Source organism: Helianthus annuus, chromosome 16 (assembly GCF_002127325.2).
Source record: "Helianthus annuus cultivar XRQ/B chromosome 16, HanXRQr2.0-SUNRISE, whole genome shotgun sequence".
In the NCBI taxonomy this organism is placed as follows: domain Eukaryota; kingdom Viridiplantae; phylum Streptophyta; class Magnoliopsida; order Asterales; family Asteraceae; genus Helianthus; species Helianthus annuus.
Window position 1 is genome coordinate 149,438,414 of NC_035448.2, and position 16,657 is coordinate 149,455,070.

At 35.9% G+C, this 16,657-nt stretch overlaps 1 protein-coding gene across 1 annotated transcript; it reads left to right on the forward strand.

Annotated features, from left to right (window-relative positions):
- The first annotated feature begins 14,397 nt into the window (after positions 1 to 14,397).
- Positions 14,398 to 16,289, forward strand: LOC110915809 (CBL-interacting serine/threonine-protein kinase 20). Its single transcript, XM_022160559.2, has one exon. It carries the CDS (start codon positions 14,733 to 14,735, stop codon positions 16,122 to 16,124), a length of 1,392 nt encoding a protein of 463 aa, XP_022016251.1. The 5' UTR covers positions 14,398 to 14,732; the 3' UTR covers positions 16,125 to 16,289.
- The last annotated feature ends 368 nt before the right edge of the window (positions 16,290 to 16,657 follow it).

A 16,657-nucleotide genomic window follows, 5' to 3' on the forward strand; every position in this document is an offset into this window, starting at 1 on the left:
GCCTTGTACGGAAGGAAGTGTAGAACGCCAGCTTGTTGGGCGGAAGTTGGAGATGTCCAACTAATAGGACCTGATATAGTTCTGGAGACGACAGATAAGATTGTACAGATCCGTGATCGTCTCAAAGCTGCCAGGGATAGGCGGAAAAGCTACGCAGATAAAAGGCGTAAACCTCTGAAATTCGAGGTAGGAGATAAAGTGCTAGTCAAGGTATCACCCTGCAAAGGGGTGATGCGTTTTGGCAAAAAGGGCAAGCTAAGACCAAGATACATAGGACCATTCAAGATCATCGAATGTGTCGGATCAGTGGCTTACAAGCTTGATCTGCCAGAAGAGCTTAGTGGAATTCATAATGTATTCCACATCTGCAATTTGAAGAAATGTCTAGCCGATGAGTCGCTAGCAATGTCGCATAAGGACGTGTAGATAGATGAGAGCTTAAAGTTCGTAGAAAAACCTTTGTCAATTGAGGATCGACAGGTTAAGAAACTTCGAAGAAAGCATGTGCCAATTGTGAAGGTAAAATGGGATGCCCGTAGAGGCCCAGAATACACATGGGAGGTTGAATCCACAATGAAACAGAAATACCCTCATTTATTTCAGTAAATCACGAGGTCGAGATTTCTTTTAAGGGGGTGAGGATGTAACACCTCGCAAAATCATGTCCAATATAATGAAGACACGTGTCATGAAGATTAAATGTATAAGGAATTGATCTGGAGGGACTATAATTGTCAAACAATATAATTATGTAAGTAAAAGGATCCAAGGTGTCAACATGCCATTCTTGTGCCTCTGATTGACCTCACACGACGTTCGTATTCTATAATGAATAATTTGTTGGAAATAGAAAGTTGTTTGTGCTTAAAATAAGGATCTTACAAAACATAGGGGTTAAAAGTGTCAACATGTTAAATGTTACCTCTGAGTAACCTTTTAACGACCCCGAAAGCATTGTAATAATTGTATATTTTACTCTCAAGAATATTGGATAGTAATTTTATGGAGTTTCGTTGAAAACAAGACTTCTCGGGTGATCTTACATGTAACCGGGAGCTTAACGGAGTTAATATGGGACCCAAGGCCCTTAATAGTTAACTATGGGGGGTCATAAGTGCAATAAACAAAAGTTATTTAAATTAAAAATGAACCAGGGACTGAAACTGCAATAAATAAAAGTTTTTAACCGTTTGAAGAGAGCCTCGCGGGGCGCGTAGACATTCTTTGCAGTCTACGCGGCCCGTGACAAAGGTGCCAGCGACAAAAAACCTGCATAGCTGCAGGTTCAACCTGTTCCACCGCCTTTGCATGCAAATTTTCGATTCTAAGGGCTTGTTTGATGGTTTCTTCTACCACCAAAACACCTGTAAAAATCTGGGAGCCTCTCTAAACAGGTGTAATGATCTTTGCAACTTCAAAACTCTTATAAATAGCCCCCATTTTGATCACTTAGAACTTGCACATTGAATTTTCATTCAAAGCTCACTCTTTGAAGCCTCCTGGAGCTAAAGGAAGCTTTCACAAGTTCAATATTCGTGCTAAGGACTATAGTAAGTGTTCTTAGCTTCCTACGTTTAAGTTTTATAAGCTTAATGACCGAAAGTCAAAGTTATCGTAATTAAGCTTTGACTTTGTGATTAATCACAAACGGTCCAGCCATTATTCGAATTGAAAGTGGCTATGTGTTGGTAATTATGTAGGTAATAAACCCTTAAAAGGGCACCTTCTAATTATCACATTATCTCAGTCAATTGTTGGGTCAAACTTATTAATAAAAAGTCAAACGAGTCAGTTTTTACAAATTAATTCATAACTGATAATGCAGAGGTTATGGAACATGTTTTAACACTAAAATAACTTGGTAAATAATATAAGAACATGTTTAGGCATATTCAATCCGACAATTCTGAGTTTAGGCTCGGTTCGCAACCGAAAGTCGCAAAAGTAGACTTTTGCCTTGACTTTCAGTTCTGACCCGATTTAGATTAGTTTAGTTATGCCTTAAGGTTCCTTTGGGACCATATTACATGTTAGTATAACCCTCTGAGATTATACTGTATGGTTCCATAGAAATCCTAGTTCATTGCATGTTTCCGTTAAATGCTTAAAAGTTGACCATTATGCCCTTTTGATATTAAAACGAGATTTTTGAAAATGTGAGAGGACAAAAACCTTTATTACTGATATTTTAGTATGTTCTAAAAATTTGACATCAGTTTATGGTCTGAAATAAGAGTTATGCTCGATATCGTAAAACAAAAGCTTTTTATTAATTAAATGGCATTTTTGATATAAATCCTATTTAAACCCAATTTTTGGCAACAAAATTGCTACCCGCTGTTAAGATATAATATTTAGGGATTTTTGGAAATTTTTGTTAATTTTTAAACTGACCATAACATAGAGTTCTTGCATAGACTCGGTAATTGACGATAATGCCCTTTTCGCTAATGAAATGAGTTTTACACATCTTTTACATGTCAAACTTTTTTCTACTGATTTTATACATTAAATAAATTATTTTAAACAGTAGAGGCTGATCAAAATCTCAGATTCCCTTAAACAACCCGAATATCGTCAAATACCGACTTTTATGCGATTTAGGCGCATAGTATGGTTTAAAACCGTATTTAGCACCTAAGACTTGTTACCTACTGATGTTATAAATAAATTTTTATACTTTAACAGTAGGTATAAGTCTTGAACTCAGATTTCCAAATTTAACCCTAGAAGCATATGTGAAATGACCAAAATGCCCCTACAGTGCATAGTTTGGCCATAAATGATAAAATTCACATATGTATGATATCTTAGTGATATAACTTGTTAAAATAAATATTTTTACTGATTGTTTTAGACCAGAACCTCAGATTACCATTTAACCTCTTTTATAAGCTTTAGAATAACCAAAATACCCCTACGGGGCTTAAATTGATTTTAAATTCATTTTGGGCATAATGAAAGATATCTTACTGATATCACAACATATTAAAAGCATATTAACTTGTGGAACTTGTTCATGGCTCATTTGGTTACCCGTTATGCATTTTCGCTCTCGGTACGGTTTATGTAACTAGTTTGCATAAATTAACTGAAACGGGTCAAACCTTATCATTTTTACTTCAAAATCCAGAATGTATTTAGTTTACCCATTTTATACAACTCCTCATACTTGTTGGGTCTTAATCACATTCTAATCCAGTCTTCACTTAATCTTGCGTTTTGAACCGTATACCTTTCTTTGAAACTAACCGGTCTAAGTTATAACTTAAATAAGACCCGTTAGGAATCTAATAGGTTATTAAAACCTTCGTTCCAGATTAGGAGCCCGGTAAAAGCTACTGTACTTGCTGATTTGATATACGGCTGAGATTAAATTTATATTTTTGCTCAGGTAAATACTTTTAACTTATTTTCCGTTATACGGGCTTGGGATACGGAATTTAATAATACCGCTTGGTCGGGTATTGAATCTTTAATCCATTAGTGGTTAAATCATTGAGATAACCCGTTTTAATCTGTTTTGTTCGATGCAATGCCTTTGGGGGGTTAATGACCGTGTCCTGGATATCCTCGGCTCATTCATTGAATGGCCACGACTTAAGCACGGGGTGTAGGCATACACCTGACAGTTGCGTATGTAAAAGATATAACCACTTGTTGAGGATAACTCGCCGTGGGATTATATTAGTGGTGTGTCTATTAATCTTGTCTCGGCTCTTCTAACCGGGTCCTGAACGGACGACAAACATATAAATCTGTATACAAGATTTTTTTAAATAATTGTCCCAAGTTATAAAAGAATATTATGCCTCGTGCATTTAAATCAAATTTTATAAACACATTTCAAAAAGAGTCAGTTAATTGTATTTACCAGTGTAAACTGACGTATTTTCCAAAAAGGTTAAGTGCATGTACTACACGAAATGGGCTGGAAACTCCTGAGTGATTAAATAAGGAGTCTTGTAAGCTTTTATCACTTTAAGTCTATGAACAATATTTCTTTTGTTTTGATCCGCCTGTGGATCCATTTACAACCCGTTGTGTAATATTTTATTATAATTTCAAATCAGTTTGTATAATTACTTTTAGACTTCCACTGTGCATTAAACTGTGGTTATTGACTATGATGATATCAACTACGTCACGATACTCCCCACTGGGCCCACCGGTAATACGTGAAAATATCGGGGTTTGACATGTTAGATCGCTCATACTCTCTGTCACTGCCTTATTTCTTAGCCCTAGTTTTTGAAGTTACAATTAATTGTATTTCCATCTGATACCGGGCTTCACTTGCAGACTTAGGGTTTGTTTGAAAAATGAATCATTTTTTAATAATTTTATGTTTTATATGCCACATATCTCATGTTTACATTGCAAAGTATTAATATGTTTATTTCTACAGGTCCTTGTTAATTTTAAATATGCTTATATTTGCATGTTCTTGTTGTCTTTGTGTTTGCTATGTTTATACTCGTTCTTAATAACCTTTCTAACAGGGTGCGTCTACTCTCATTTAAGGAGACTGCATGATCTTATGACAAGGTATTATATCTTTATGCCAGAGTGAATTTTGTATAACCTTCTGTTTTTGCTTGGCAATAAGGCACATTAGACGAATCATCTGCCAGGGCGAGTATTGTAGATCATCACCTCATTGCAAGGTACAGTGGTTCTGTCCAATAGCTAGCATTATGTTTACTAGTAGGTATACTTGTTCTATCCTACAATGATTTGAAAAGAAAGCAACAAGTTTCTTATTGGTGAAGTGTTCTCTTATGTAGGCGCCGAACTTGTCGTGTGGAAAGGTTAATTTAGATTGGGTATTCAATGAACACTTAAAAATATGTTGGGTGTTGACCTACATGTGTAATAATCTAATATTAGAGCCTATAATTTAGGAAGGCCTTGTTGCGGTGTTTGAGAATTTGCTTGTTTAATTTAGCTCTCACTTGGGGGTATGTTTGGCACACAACTTTTAGGATGTTTTAAGAGCCTTAAGTTTTGTTTTGGGAAAATTAAAAAAAAAATACTTAGAGAAAAAAAGGGCCTAGCTAGTTTGGAAGATAAAGCTTTATCTTTAAATTTGGAAAAATAAGCTAGCTTGAGCAGCATTCTAAACAAGTTTGGAGCTTGTAATAATGCAAAGTTATTGCTTTATCTTTACTTTTGTCTCAACCACTTGCAAATGATCATTATTAATTTTCATATTAAATTATTTGTAGTTGCTTTGCTGTCCATTGTATGTTGAAGTTTAGAACATATTGCAAATTAACTAGGCATTTTGGTCGTTCCTCCTTATACAGGTATATATTTCTCTCCCTTTCTTCATTGTAAGATAATGTGATCAGTGCAAATGAGATTATAATCATGTTGTAATTTATTATTTTCTTTTAGCGGTTCTTTAAACAGGAACTAAATATGAGGGTTCCATGTGAGGGTGGAATTAAACAAAACAATGCTAAGCATACTGTCTTTACAATATGAGATTGGGGTTACCTTCCTTTTGATTATCTCTTTTCTATCCTAAGTGACCAAGTTACTACTTCTATATATTTAGCGTAAGCCTTTTTTCTAAATTAATTATTTGTACATGTAGGTGGTAGTGTAACACAATACAAACTTATTGTATTTGTAGGTTGGTATCTCAGGTTGGGTTAGCTACTAAAAATAATAGTACAAACTATAAAGTACATGCCTTAAATGATGTTAAAATACCACTTTTTGAATACGCTTACTAAAAATTGTTTTGTGGCAGCTATAGAAGCTAGAGAATGACCATAACCACTTCTGTGGAACGCGAGCTAGAGAAAGATGTGGTAATTTTCTAGAAAATTTGTTTGTTACTAGTATTTGAAATGGTTCAAATCAGTTGACATTGAAGATATCTAATTAGCAACTGTATTTTAATAACAAAATGCACATATAAGCATGCTTGCACATAACTATCACACCAATAGCCTTTATTGACTCTTGTTTCTTAAAATATTTTCTCTCTCTTTTGAAGGGACAAATGAAGAACTATAAACCTCTAGAAGATGGACGTGCTTTGGTTAATCCTTTTACGATTGTAATGAATAATGAGCATGACAGCTACCTTCTACTTTTTGGCAGAGGTATTACTAAAAATTGGATGGTGGTGAGGAACCATACATGATTCTAGGTGGGGTATGGAATTATTTAGGGTGAGCCTTGAAGTTAAAAAACCACAGTTTAAAATGGGAAAAGAAATTGAGGACCATTAAAGGAAAAAAACTGAGTTAGGAGCAAAGCAGAAAGATTTTGACAGCCAACGAGCAACTTAGAAGCTACGATGCGAAGTATTATTTGGAAAAGATACTTATTCGAGAACTTGCGGATCTTAGAGATGAATAGAAGGTTTTCGTTACTTTTATCATTGTAAATGACAACTTCATTTTAGTTATATTGCCCTTTTGAGTTTGGACTCGTGTTTAATTACAATATTAAATAAATATTATAGTTATGTTATTAATATTGCATATTAATAAAGATTTTAGTATTTCAAATGATGATGCTATGGAGTTGCGTTTCATTGTGAAAAAAGTTGCATTGGTTATAACTAAGATCTTAAAAAAGTGTTGCATTTGATGTAAAAAGAGTTGCATTTGAGTATAACAAAGGTTACATTTTAGTGTAATAAAGGTCACATTTTTTATAGCAAAGGTTGCATTTGAGTGTTAGAAAAGTTGCATTTAAAAGTAAAAAAATCTTGCATTAACATATAGAAAAAGTTGCATCATAAAAAGGTTGCATTTGATGAGGAACTGTAACCTTTTAAAAAAGGTTGCATTATCTAACAAAAAAGTTGCATTACGTCTAATGCAACTTCACCTAATGCAGCCCTTGATAAAAGGTTGCATTAGGCCTAATGCAACATTTTCAAGGCCTAATGCAACTTTTTATATGGGTTGCATTAGCTTTATTTTCTTGTATTGGTATTTCCTTTAGTGATATCTAGGTGTATTTACAGTATTATGGCCTACTGGTAATCTGGGTGTAATAAAGATTTAAAGGTGCTATTCTCTAAGATGTAGAGGGTTCCATTTTAGTTTGGTACATTGCAGTGTATTGTAGGTGTTGTTTAAAGTCAATATCGAATGAAAAGAGTCAAGTCGTAGCTGGAGAGGAGATTAGTCGCGGGTGGGATTTATCCGGAGACACAAGTCGTATTGCGAGTAAATACTTGGAGCCAAAACTAAGGTCAAGGACAAGATCCCACCCTAGTCATGGGTTGGTGGGTGTTACCAAGAAGAAGCCATAGCTGGAAGCTCCTATAGTAGCGGCTAGAGTGATGTCAAGGATGTAACGTCTTGGGTCGCAACATGGCCTAACCCGAAGCTTATGGATGTGGCTAGGTCCAAGTCAAAGCTAATAGATGCAACTGGATGCAGATGAGGCCGAGTCGAAGCTAATGGATGCGAATGGGCCTAAGCTGGAGTTATTGGATATGGTAGCTTGCAAGTCACATTTTCAAGTAATAGAACATGATAGTTTATTCTCTATGTTTTAAGCTCAAGTTTTGTATTTAGAGTATTTATATTCGAATAGGTTTACTTGTAAAGGGTGCTATTTATTTTTCAAAGTCTTTTTTTATAACTAATTTTCTTTGCATTCATTTGTCGAAAGTTTAATGAAGAAAAGAAACGCATGGGTGTTTGAGCAAAATCTCGTGTTCATAGGTGATCCTTTTATTCATCCAATTAAGTTGTCAAAACTCTACAAGTGCTACCAGAGTTTGGTGAAGCTCATATATGGGATCGAAGGCTGAAGTCTTAGACCAGTGAAGATGATTGTATATCTACCAAATAAACCGGATTGCAACTTTGTGTTTGTGATCAAGTCAAAGAGATCATGTGCGGTTCATGGAGAGACCGATAGAGGATGCAAATCCGTGTGGAGGCTTGTGACGATCCGAAGATCAAGATTTGTGGACGAGCCTCGGATCAAGACCAAGAAGAGGTCAAGCCCAATAAAGAAAGATAAAAAGCTCAAGGAAAATGGTACAATGGCCGATTTCCAAGTCATTGACGATGTGAAAAAGTTGAACAGCCAGAACTAATAACACGTGGTCAACTTGTATGAGTTCCTATCTACGGGTCAGATTCGTTAGAGGTTTTTCAAGGCGTCATCACACTTCAACCAAGAAAATAAGTTAATGGGGCGTTTACAAATAAAGGATAAAGGTAGGTAAAGCCATGTTCGTATTATAAGACGACGACCGAAGAAGAATAGATCCAACATATTCAAGATAAGACAACACCGCTTGGGACGCCCTTGTAGCCTACTTCACTAAGAAAAATGATACGAAACTTCAGATTTTAGAGAGTGGACTACTTTCCGTTTGCGTGAAAGATCTCATGATTCTGCAATACTTCCACAAGTTTAAAACCTTGTGTTGAAAGAATATAGAGTTAGATTTCGAGCTCAGAGTTGGAGATGCAAGAATGAAGAGGATAATAATCCATGGTGTAAATAAAAAATATGACTAGAAACTTTGTGGCCGATATCAAAAGACGGTTGAATCAACCATCTTTGGTATAACTCAAAAACTTGATAGTCGTTCAAGAAGCCTTGGCGAAGCAGGTGGGTGAAGCCTTAATGTCCACTCCTTCAAAGACAGAAGAAGAATCATTGTATGTAGAATATGGCAAAGGTGGGTACTAGTCAAACAAAACTCGTAGCTAAAGAAATTTTAAGGTGCGAACCCTTGAGAAGCCAAGATAACCTGCATGAGACAAGGAGAATTGGTTATTTGAAGAAAATGATCAAGATAACAAAAAGAAATCTAGATTAAGTGGTAAACATTTTTTTCAAGTGTTATAATTGTGGATGTAAGGAATACATGGCTCGGGATTGTCATTGGGAGCCACAAGAAGAAGCAAACCCCGTAATTGTTCAGAATGAAGAGGCATGGGATGTAGAAATGTTAGTTATTCAAGTTATCGATGTTGTTGCTTTTCATGAAGTGTGAAAATAAATGAACATGATGACGATGGTAGCGAAACACTGACTACTAGTGATGTTATGTCTTTCGAAGATGAAACTTCGATTTTAGAAGATCAAATTATCAAACTGATAAACTCGAAAGACAATGGTCCTACTAAGAATTCAAAAAATCTATTGACAATCTTTGCAAGAAAGAGGAATTAATCAATGAGGCGTATACAAAGTGAGTTGGCCATGAAAGAACTATGTGACACTCATGAGATGATGATTCATGGCATGTCTGTTGAGCTGATGTTTAATGTGGCCTCACTACTAATGGATGTAATAAGTGGGTTGCATGTTAATGCTTCTATGGTTCAAACAAATGATAGTGAACCAAGAATGGATGAGTCAAATTTGACGACTAACCTAATTACATCAAGCTTAAAGGAAGGAATTGTTTTGGATGCCATGATGTTTAGTAATGAAGTCAAGAGAGTAAAAGTCTCAGCAGAGTATGAAATCAGGGAAGAGAAACTTGTAAATATTTTGATTGAAAAGTTCGAGAATTAAGCCCAAAGAAATGCGAGTGTTTAGCGGTTTGGAAGTCTTTGGAGGAACAAATCAGAATCAAGAGGGAGATCAACCTATAGATATGAACGTTCAGATAAAAATAAGCATTGAGGGGAGAGTATTGGAATTCACCACATGGTCCAAAGTCGCGAGACGCGGCATGTTGCCTTGAGTTGTGGCTTACGTAGAGCTGAGGTTCTTCATGTATGTTGTAGCTTAGAAAAATCGAGATGAAAGTGAAAGTCAAGCGAGACCAGAATGGTGAACAAAGGCATGAATCACGGTTGAGTAGGATGCGAGTCGTGACTAGGATGTTAAGCAGAAGCCTACTAGTTAAATTACATGGATGTTGTAATGGTGATTTTGTTTGAGACTTAGCTACTCGATGTTAACAACTACTTATGTGTTAAAAGGGTTAAAAAGAATTTGGAGCGTGTTGAAACGAATGATCAAGAAATAGACATGTAACATACATTGTTGTCAAGTGTGAAGATACAAGCACTGTGTGATAGTACTGAGTTGAAGAATGTCATTTTTAGGAGGGGGTGTTTGAAGTCAACATGGAAAGAAATGAGTCAAGTCGCGGTTGGAGAGAAGACAAGCCGTACTGGGGTCAACACTTGGAGCCAAAAATGAAGTTGAGGAGAAGAACCTATCTACGTCGTTGCTTTGTGGGTGTCACCGAGAGGATGGCACGGATAGAGTGGTGTCAAGGTCGTAAGCGGCTTAGGCCGCAATTAGGCATGAGCTGGAGCTAATAGATGCAACTACACGCAATTTGAACTGTGGCAAAGCTAATGGATGTAATTGGATATGACTGAGGCCGAGTCCAAGCTAATGGACGCGAATGGATGCTTCAGGGACTTAGGTGGAGTTATTGAGTGTGGTAGCTAGCGAGTCACATTTTCGAGTCCAAGTCGTAATAGAATGAGATGGTTTACTTTCTATCTTTTAAGTGTAAGTTTCTAATTTGAAGTATTTGAATTCGATAGGCCTACTTGTAAATGATGCTCTATAAATGCTAGTCTAACATAGTTTTTTAGTTCTCTTTCATCAAAGTGTTTTTCTTTGCATTCGTCCGTCGAAAGTTTAATAAAAGAAAAAAGTCGATCATGTGTTTCAGCCCTAGTTATTAAAGGTGCTAGGCGTATAGACCTCGTCTGGGGCCTAGGCGCAAGGTTTAAAAAGAGAGGGCCTGAGAAAAAAAATCACACAATGAAAAAAAGAAAAGATATATTATATATTAGAAAAATAATAATATTGTTCATATAAAACAACGAAAACTATTATATCACATTTCATGCCGTCTATTTAGTAACAAAAGGTCTAAAATATTAGTGTATGGTGTAGAAAAGTAGTTTTTCTTAGAGCATCTCTAACGGCTTGGTCATTTGAAGAGTCTGCTCCACAAACCACAACACAAACAAACCACGTTGTTAGAGGAGGTGGTCCGTTTGAGCAGACGGGTGTCATTTGGAAAAAGTGGGGACCACCTACTCACAAAACTTTTTTTTTGTTTTTAGTGTAAAAAATGAGGTGTGATGTGGAGGTTTGTAATGATTTATTGTTGGAGGAAAAGATGGAGTTTGGAATCATGGAGATTTTGAATGATGTGGCATGCTGACTAACCGGTCTAGAGTTTGGACTTGGTTTATTGTTGTAGATGCTCTTAGATAAATAAAAAATTTGGCTAGAATCTTGCCGGAATTTAGAGAATTTCTCTTGAATATAGGAATATCACCAGAATCCGCACATGAACCATCTCCTAGCATGGGCGAAGCATTGAAGCGGCCGGGAGGGGCGCCCGGCCCCCCGAACTTTTTGTTCAGTAGTGTTATATATGTACGTTTCGTATAAATTTTTTTAGGTATATACGTTTTCGACCCCTCGGTTTTATACAAAAAATAAAATTTAGGTATATACTTTTAGGTCTGGTGACTTCCGACCCCCTGGGAGAAATTTTCAAGCTTCGCCACTATCTCCTAGAGAATTCAAATGCAATTGCCTTGACTTTAAGCGTAATTGCCTCGTCTGGAAATGGGTTTAGGCGCAAGAGGCGATGGCTTTTAACAACTATGGTTTGAGCAGCTGATCGTGTTCTTCATGGGTGTTGCATCTATTCTTTGATGTTGTGTGAGTTTTAGTAAGAATGTATTTCTCAGCGAAGCTAATAGAAACTCCATCCTCAACCATTCATGTAGAGTTTAATTACTCCAAAAGAACAAGCAGCAAATTACGTGTGGACACAAATAAACGAACAAATAATGGCAAGCAATTGCAAAACCTAATCCCATGTTGTAATTAACATGTAACTGATATTTTGTATTTTCTTTATTCAGGTTCACATTAAAAGATAATCAGACAAGAAAACCTCTACATCCACCTCCACCACCAATCTCAAGCCATTGAATCTATCACTCTGTCTTCAAATCATAAATTCATTTATGGATCATATGATCCGAACCATCGATGCGTGGGTCATGTTTAAACTAACATGTTGTGCTATTGCAGCCACACTATTATTCTTCATGGTCCGGACACCAGAATTGATGTATCACCAATATGTGGTCTCAACTACTTTTCAAATGAGTGGTTAACAAGCATACCACTTGCACACTATTCTTTTGCCACATACTTTGGAAATATGATCGGTTGATATGAACTTACTCGAAATATCAAATTATTATTTTTATTTAGAAATGATTTCACAATATGTTAAATTTTCAAACAATTTAAACACATAAAGAATGTGTACAGCAACAAAAAAAAATTGTGGAACAAAGTCCAGATTATTAAAAAAAAAAAAAAAATAGACTTCCCAAATGTTTGTGGATCTATCCTATTCTTCCAGAATTACCTTACCTTTTACGGATCTATCTAAGCATTGTAACTCTACTCAGATACTAACTTAAGTTACTGGTCGGGCCCTGAGAATTCGTGTATCCTGTTCGAGCTCGAAAAAACGTGCCCTTACGTCTTAACGAAATTGGGTATTGAGCTCACTAAAGGTATAAACCTAATGTCAATGGGTTAATAACTAATCTAAACCATAAGAATAGTTTTGTAAGTGAGCCTATGTTGGTGTTTGTATGGGTATACCCTATTAAAAAAATATTTTACATATACAATGATTTTTTCATAAAATAAAGTGTCCTACAAGGGCGGACTTAAAGTCAACCCAAGGTGGGCGGGCGCACCCCCGGGGAAAAAAAAATTTAGTGCTAAATTCCGTCGAAAATCCCATCCGCACCCCTTGGAATTTTTCGTCCGCACCCTTTGGAATTTTTCGACCGCAACCTTGAAATTTTTCGTCCGCACCCCTTAGGTAAAAAGTGTTATCAATTTATATTTTAAACCCAAATACCCATACCTTTACCCACTTATAATTCCTAACTAGCTAGCCCACTAAGTCTTAGCCCATTAACCAAACCCAACAATGTTTCAAACTATAATAAAATAATTAAAGCCCAAAACCTTTAGAAATTCTCTCCCGCTCTCTCTCTCTCTCTTGCGTCCCTGCACTGCCAACGAACAACATCACCCAGCGACAACAGTCCAGCAGCCAGCAACCACCGTAATCAGCCACCATACCACCGTCGTTTGACACCAAATCTAACCGGAATCCGAACACGGGTAAGTTTCTTTGTTATTTTGATGATTTTGGTTGATATTATAGGAGAAAAAAGGGTAATAAAGTTGTTAAATAGGTTTGAAATTTTATGTGTTTTGACATTGTTTATGGTTGTTTAGATGATTTTTAGGGTGATTATGTTGTTTATATATTTTTAGGGTGATTATGTTGTTTATATATTTTTAGGGTGATTACAACTTACGTTATGATTTCTAGGGCTTGAATAGTTGAAAGCTAAAATTGAAACATTATGTTATGGAGCGATGAACTTATGTTATATAAAGAAAGAATTGCTTAAGAAATTAGTTTTAGATGATATTTTGGATAGATTTCAAAAAATGAAAACCCGTAGGGCGTCGACGTTTTAATTATGTTTGTAACAAGGTTTGACATATTTTTGATGATTATATAAATTTAGTTTGATGTTCGTTTATTTTACATGACCCGACCCGACCCGATACGAACCGATTTTTTTACTTTTATACCTAGGGGCCTAAAATTTTTAAAAATGTTCCGCACCCCCATAGAAAAATTTTTGGGTCCGCCACTGGTGTCCTACTATCCGACTCTGACCGGTGTTCCTCCCCGCCCAAAATGAAAATGTGTCTGAATTTGTGTGAATGAGTAACATTTGATCTAGAGCACTTTGGTCCCACGTAGCTTGTAAAAGTATCCGAGGATTCCACAAAATATGAGGATTTAGGATTCGGAAAAAAAATAAATAAATAAACAAATAAGTAAGTAAATAAAAAAATCATTAAACAACTCACTCTTAAAAATTATTTGAAAATGTGATTTATTATTAATTTACTATCAAAGTATGGTGTGTTACTTATCATAATTTAATTATAACTTAAATCTAGGTCACTGAAAGATAAGACGCATATATTAACAATTATCATAATTTAATTATACATAAGTAAACAATTCTTGCTTATTGACAAAACAAAAGTCTCACTAATATTAAAATAGCAGTCAGTGAAGGTGTAATACTTTTTTACAAGTGTCACTAATTAAGAACCAAACTAAATAATGTTTACATACAATTTTAAAAAAAGATATATAGGTGAGAGTATACTACCTTTTAATACAATTTCCTGTGTTATTGATTCTTGGTTTTTATAAAACATTGACATTATTATAGATAGTTAGGAGGAGGTCCTTGCTTTCACAACCACATATTATCCTCATTTTTTTCTCACTCGAAAATAAGAATTATTTGTTTCTTCGACTTGGAGATGGATCTTACCATAAATAGGGACCATTATTCCTTAATCACTTTTATTGGCCACAATCTCAACCAATCATTCTACTTTTGCCACAGAATTCATTTTGATGAATGATTGATGCTTTGTATTTGCATTAAGTCTTCTTCTTTCCTAGTGCTTCTCGATCTCAAGGGGAAACATTAGATTTAGCACCTCTTCTAATGGAGGCAAGGTCCTAATTTATTGTAGCCCCTTGACCCCCCATTCATTTCAATTTTTTCATGGTTTATCTAACCTTGAATTTCTTGTAAGTCTTGATCCCAATTTTTGGGTTCTCATAAATCTATAAGGGAAAGCATAAAATTGTGGATATGGATCACAAGAAGGGGAACATATTGATGCAACGGTACGAGCTAGGAAAATTGCTTGGCCAGGGCACATTTGCAAAGGTCTACCATGCCCGAAACATAAAAACTGGTAAAAGTGTCGCGGTGAAGGTGATTGACAAAGAGAAGGTGATGCAGAATGGTTTGATTGATCAAATCAAAAGAGAAATCTCCGTGATGAAGCTGGTTAGGCATCCAAATGTTGTTCAACTCTATGAGGTTATGGCTAGCAAGTCTAAGATTTATTTTGCCATTGAACATATTAAAGGCGGGGAGCTTTTTAATAAGATTGCGAAAGGGAGATTGAAAGAGGAAGCCGCAAGAAAATATTTCCAACAATTAGTCGCGGCAGTCGATTTCTGTCATAGTCGGGGTGTCTACCATCGCGATCTCAAGCCAGAAAACCTCCTCCTTGACGAATTTGGAAACCTTAAGATTACAGATTTTGGATTAAGTGCTTTGGTTGATTCTAAAAGGCTTGATGGTCTTTTGCACACAACGTGTGGAACACCGGCTTATGTTGCACCTGAGGTTATTCACAAGAAAGGATATGATGGCGAAAAGGCGGATATATGGTCATGTGGGGTGATCTTGTTTGTTTTGCTTGCAGGCTATCTTCCGTTTAGTGATGCCAATTTAATGGGAATGTACAAGAAAATCAGTAAAGGGGAATTCAAATGCCCACATTGGTTCCCTCCTGAGGTAAGGAAATTGCTTTCAAGAATTCTAGATCCCAATCCAACCACAAGGGTTACACTAGCAAAAATCATGGAAAATCCTTGGTTTCAAAAGGGATTCAGAAAGATTGAGACCCACTATATACCAAGAAGTGTTCTTGATGATGAAAATTTCTTCAAGTATACAGAAAGTCCAAAATCTAGTTGTGCTGATCTCAAAGGACTCGAAGAGAGAGCAATTAGAAAAAGTTCCTCTATGAGTACTTTGAAGCCTACTAGCATGAACGCATTTGACATCATATCACTTTCTCAAGGGTTTAATCTTAATAGTTTATTCGAGGAGAACGGTCAAGCTAAGAAACCTGAGGCCCGTTTCACGACCAAACAAACAGCATCAGAAATTGTTTCGAAACTGGAAGAAGTGGCTTCAACGGAGCACTTTCAGATCATGCAAACGCCGAATGGGACATTAAGGATGAAAGGGCAGAAAGAAGGGAGAAAGGGTCAGTTAGCCATAAATGCAGAGATATTTGAGGTAGCTCCGTCTTTTCACATGGTGGAGATGAAAAAGTTAGCTGGGGACACCATAGAATATGAAAATTTCTGTGATCAAGAGCTGAAACCTTCTTTAAAAGACATAGTTTGGACATGGCATGGTGATCAACAAACAACAGAAACAAGTACCAAGCATCATCCATGATGAACATTAATTTTGTTTTAACTTTTACACAATAAGCACATCTGCATGAGGTTTTACGTTTATGCAAATGTAGATTTGTTATTCAAAAAGTTTCAATACTGATGTAAATCCATGGGACGTCATTCGTTTAGATGATGAGTTAATGCAATCATATATTTTTTTTTCCTGATGACTCTTTCATGTTTATATTGCTCACCATTTATACAACCCAATTGTACTTTCTCTTTTTAATTTTTTTTTTTTTAAACTAATACATCGTTAAAGCACATATCTATGTACATACCTAATGATTTTAATCGGATATACCATTATTCTTCCAACAATTGGTATGAGAGATACTCGATGAAGACTTGGTTCATAGAACAACAAGCTCATTCTTAACCACCGTCAGTGTCGGTCCAACGTTTTTGGAGGCCCTAAGCGAACTACAAAGTAGGAACCCTTTAGATTGAATTGTTATAAAGAACAATCGTTTCTGCTTTTTGCCTTCCAAGTCTCAATCGGAAATTTGCAAGCACAATATCAAAATTTAA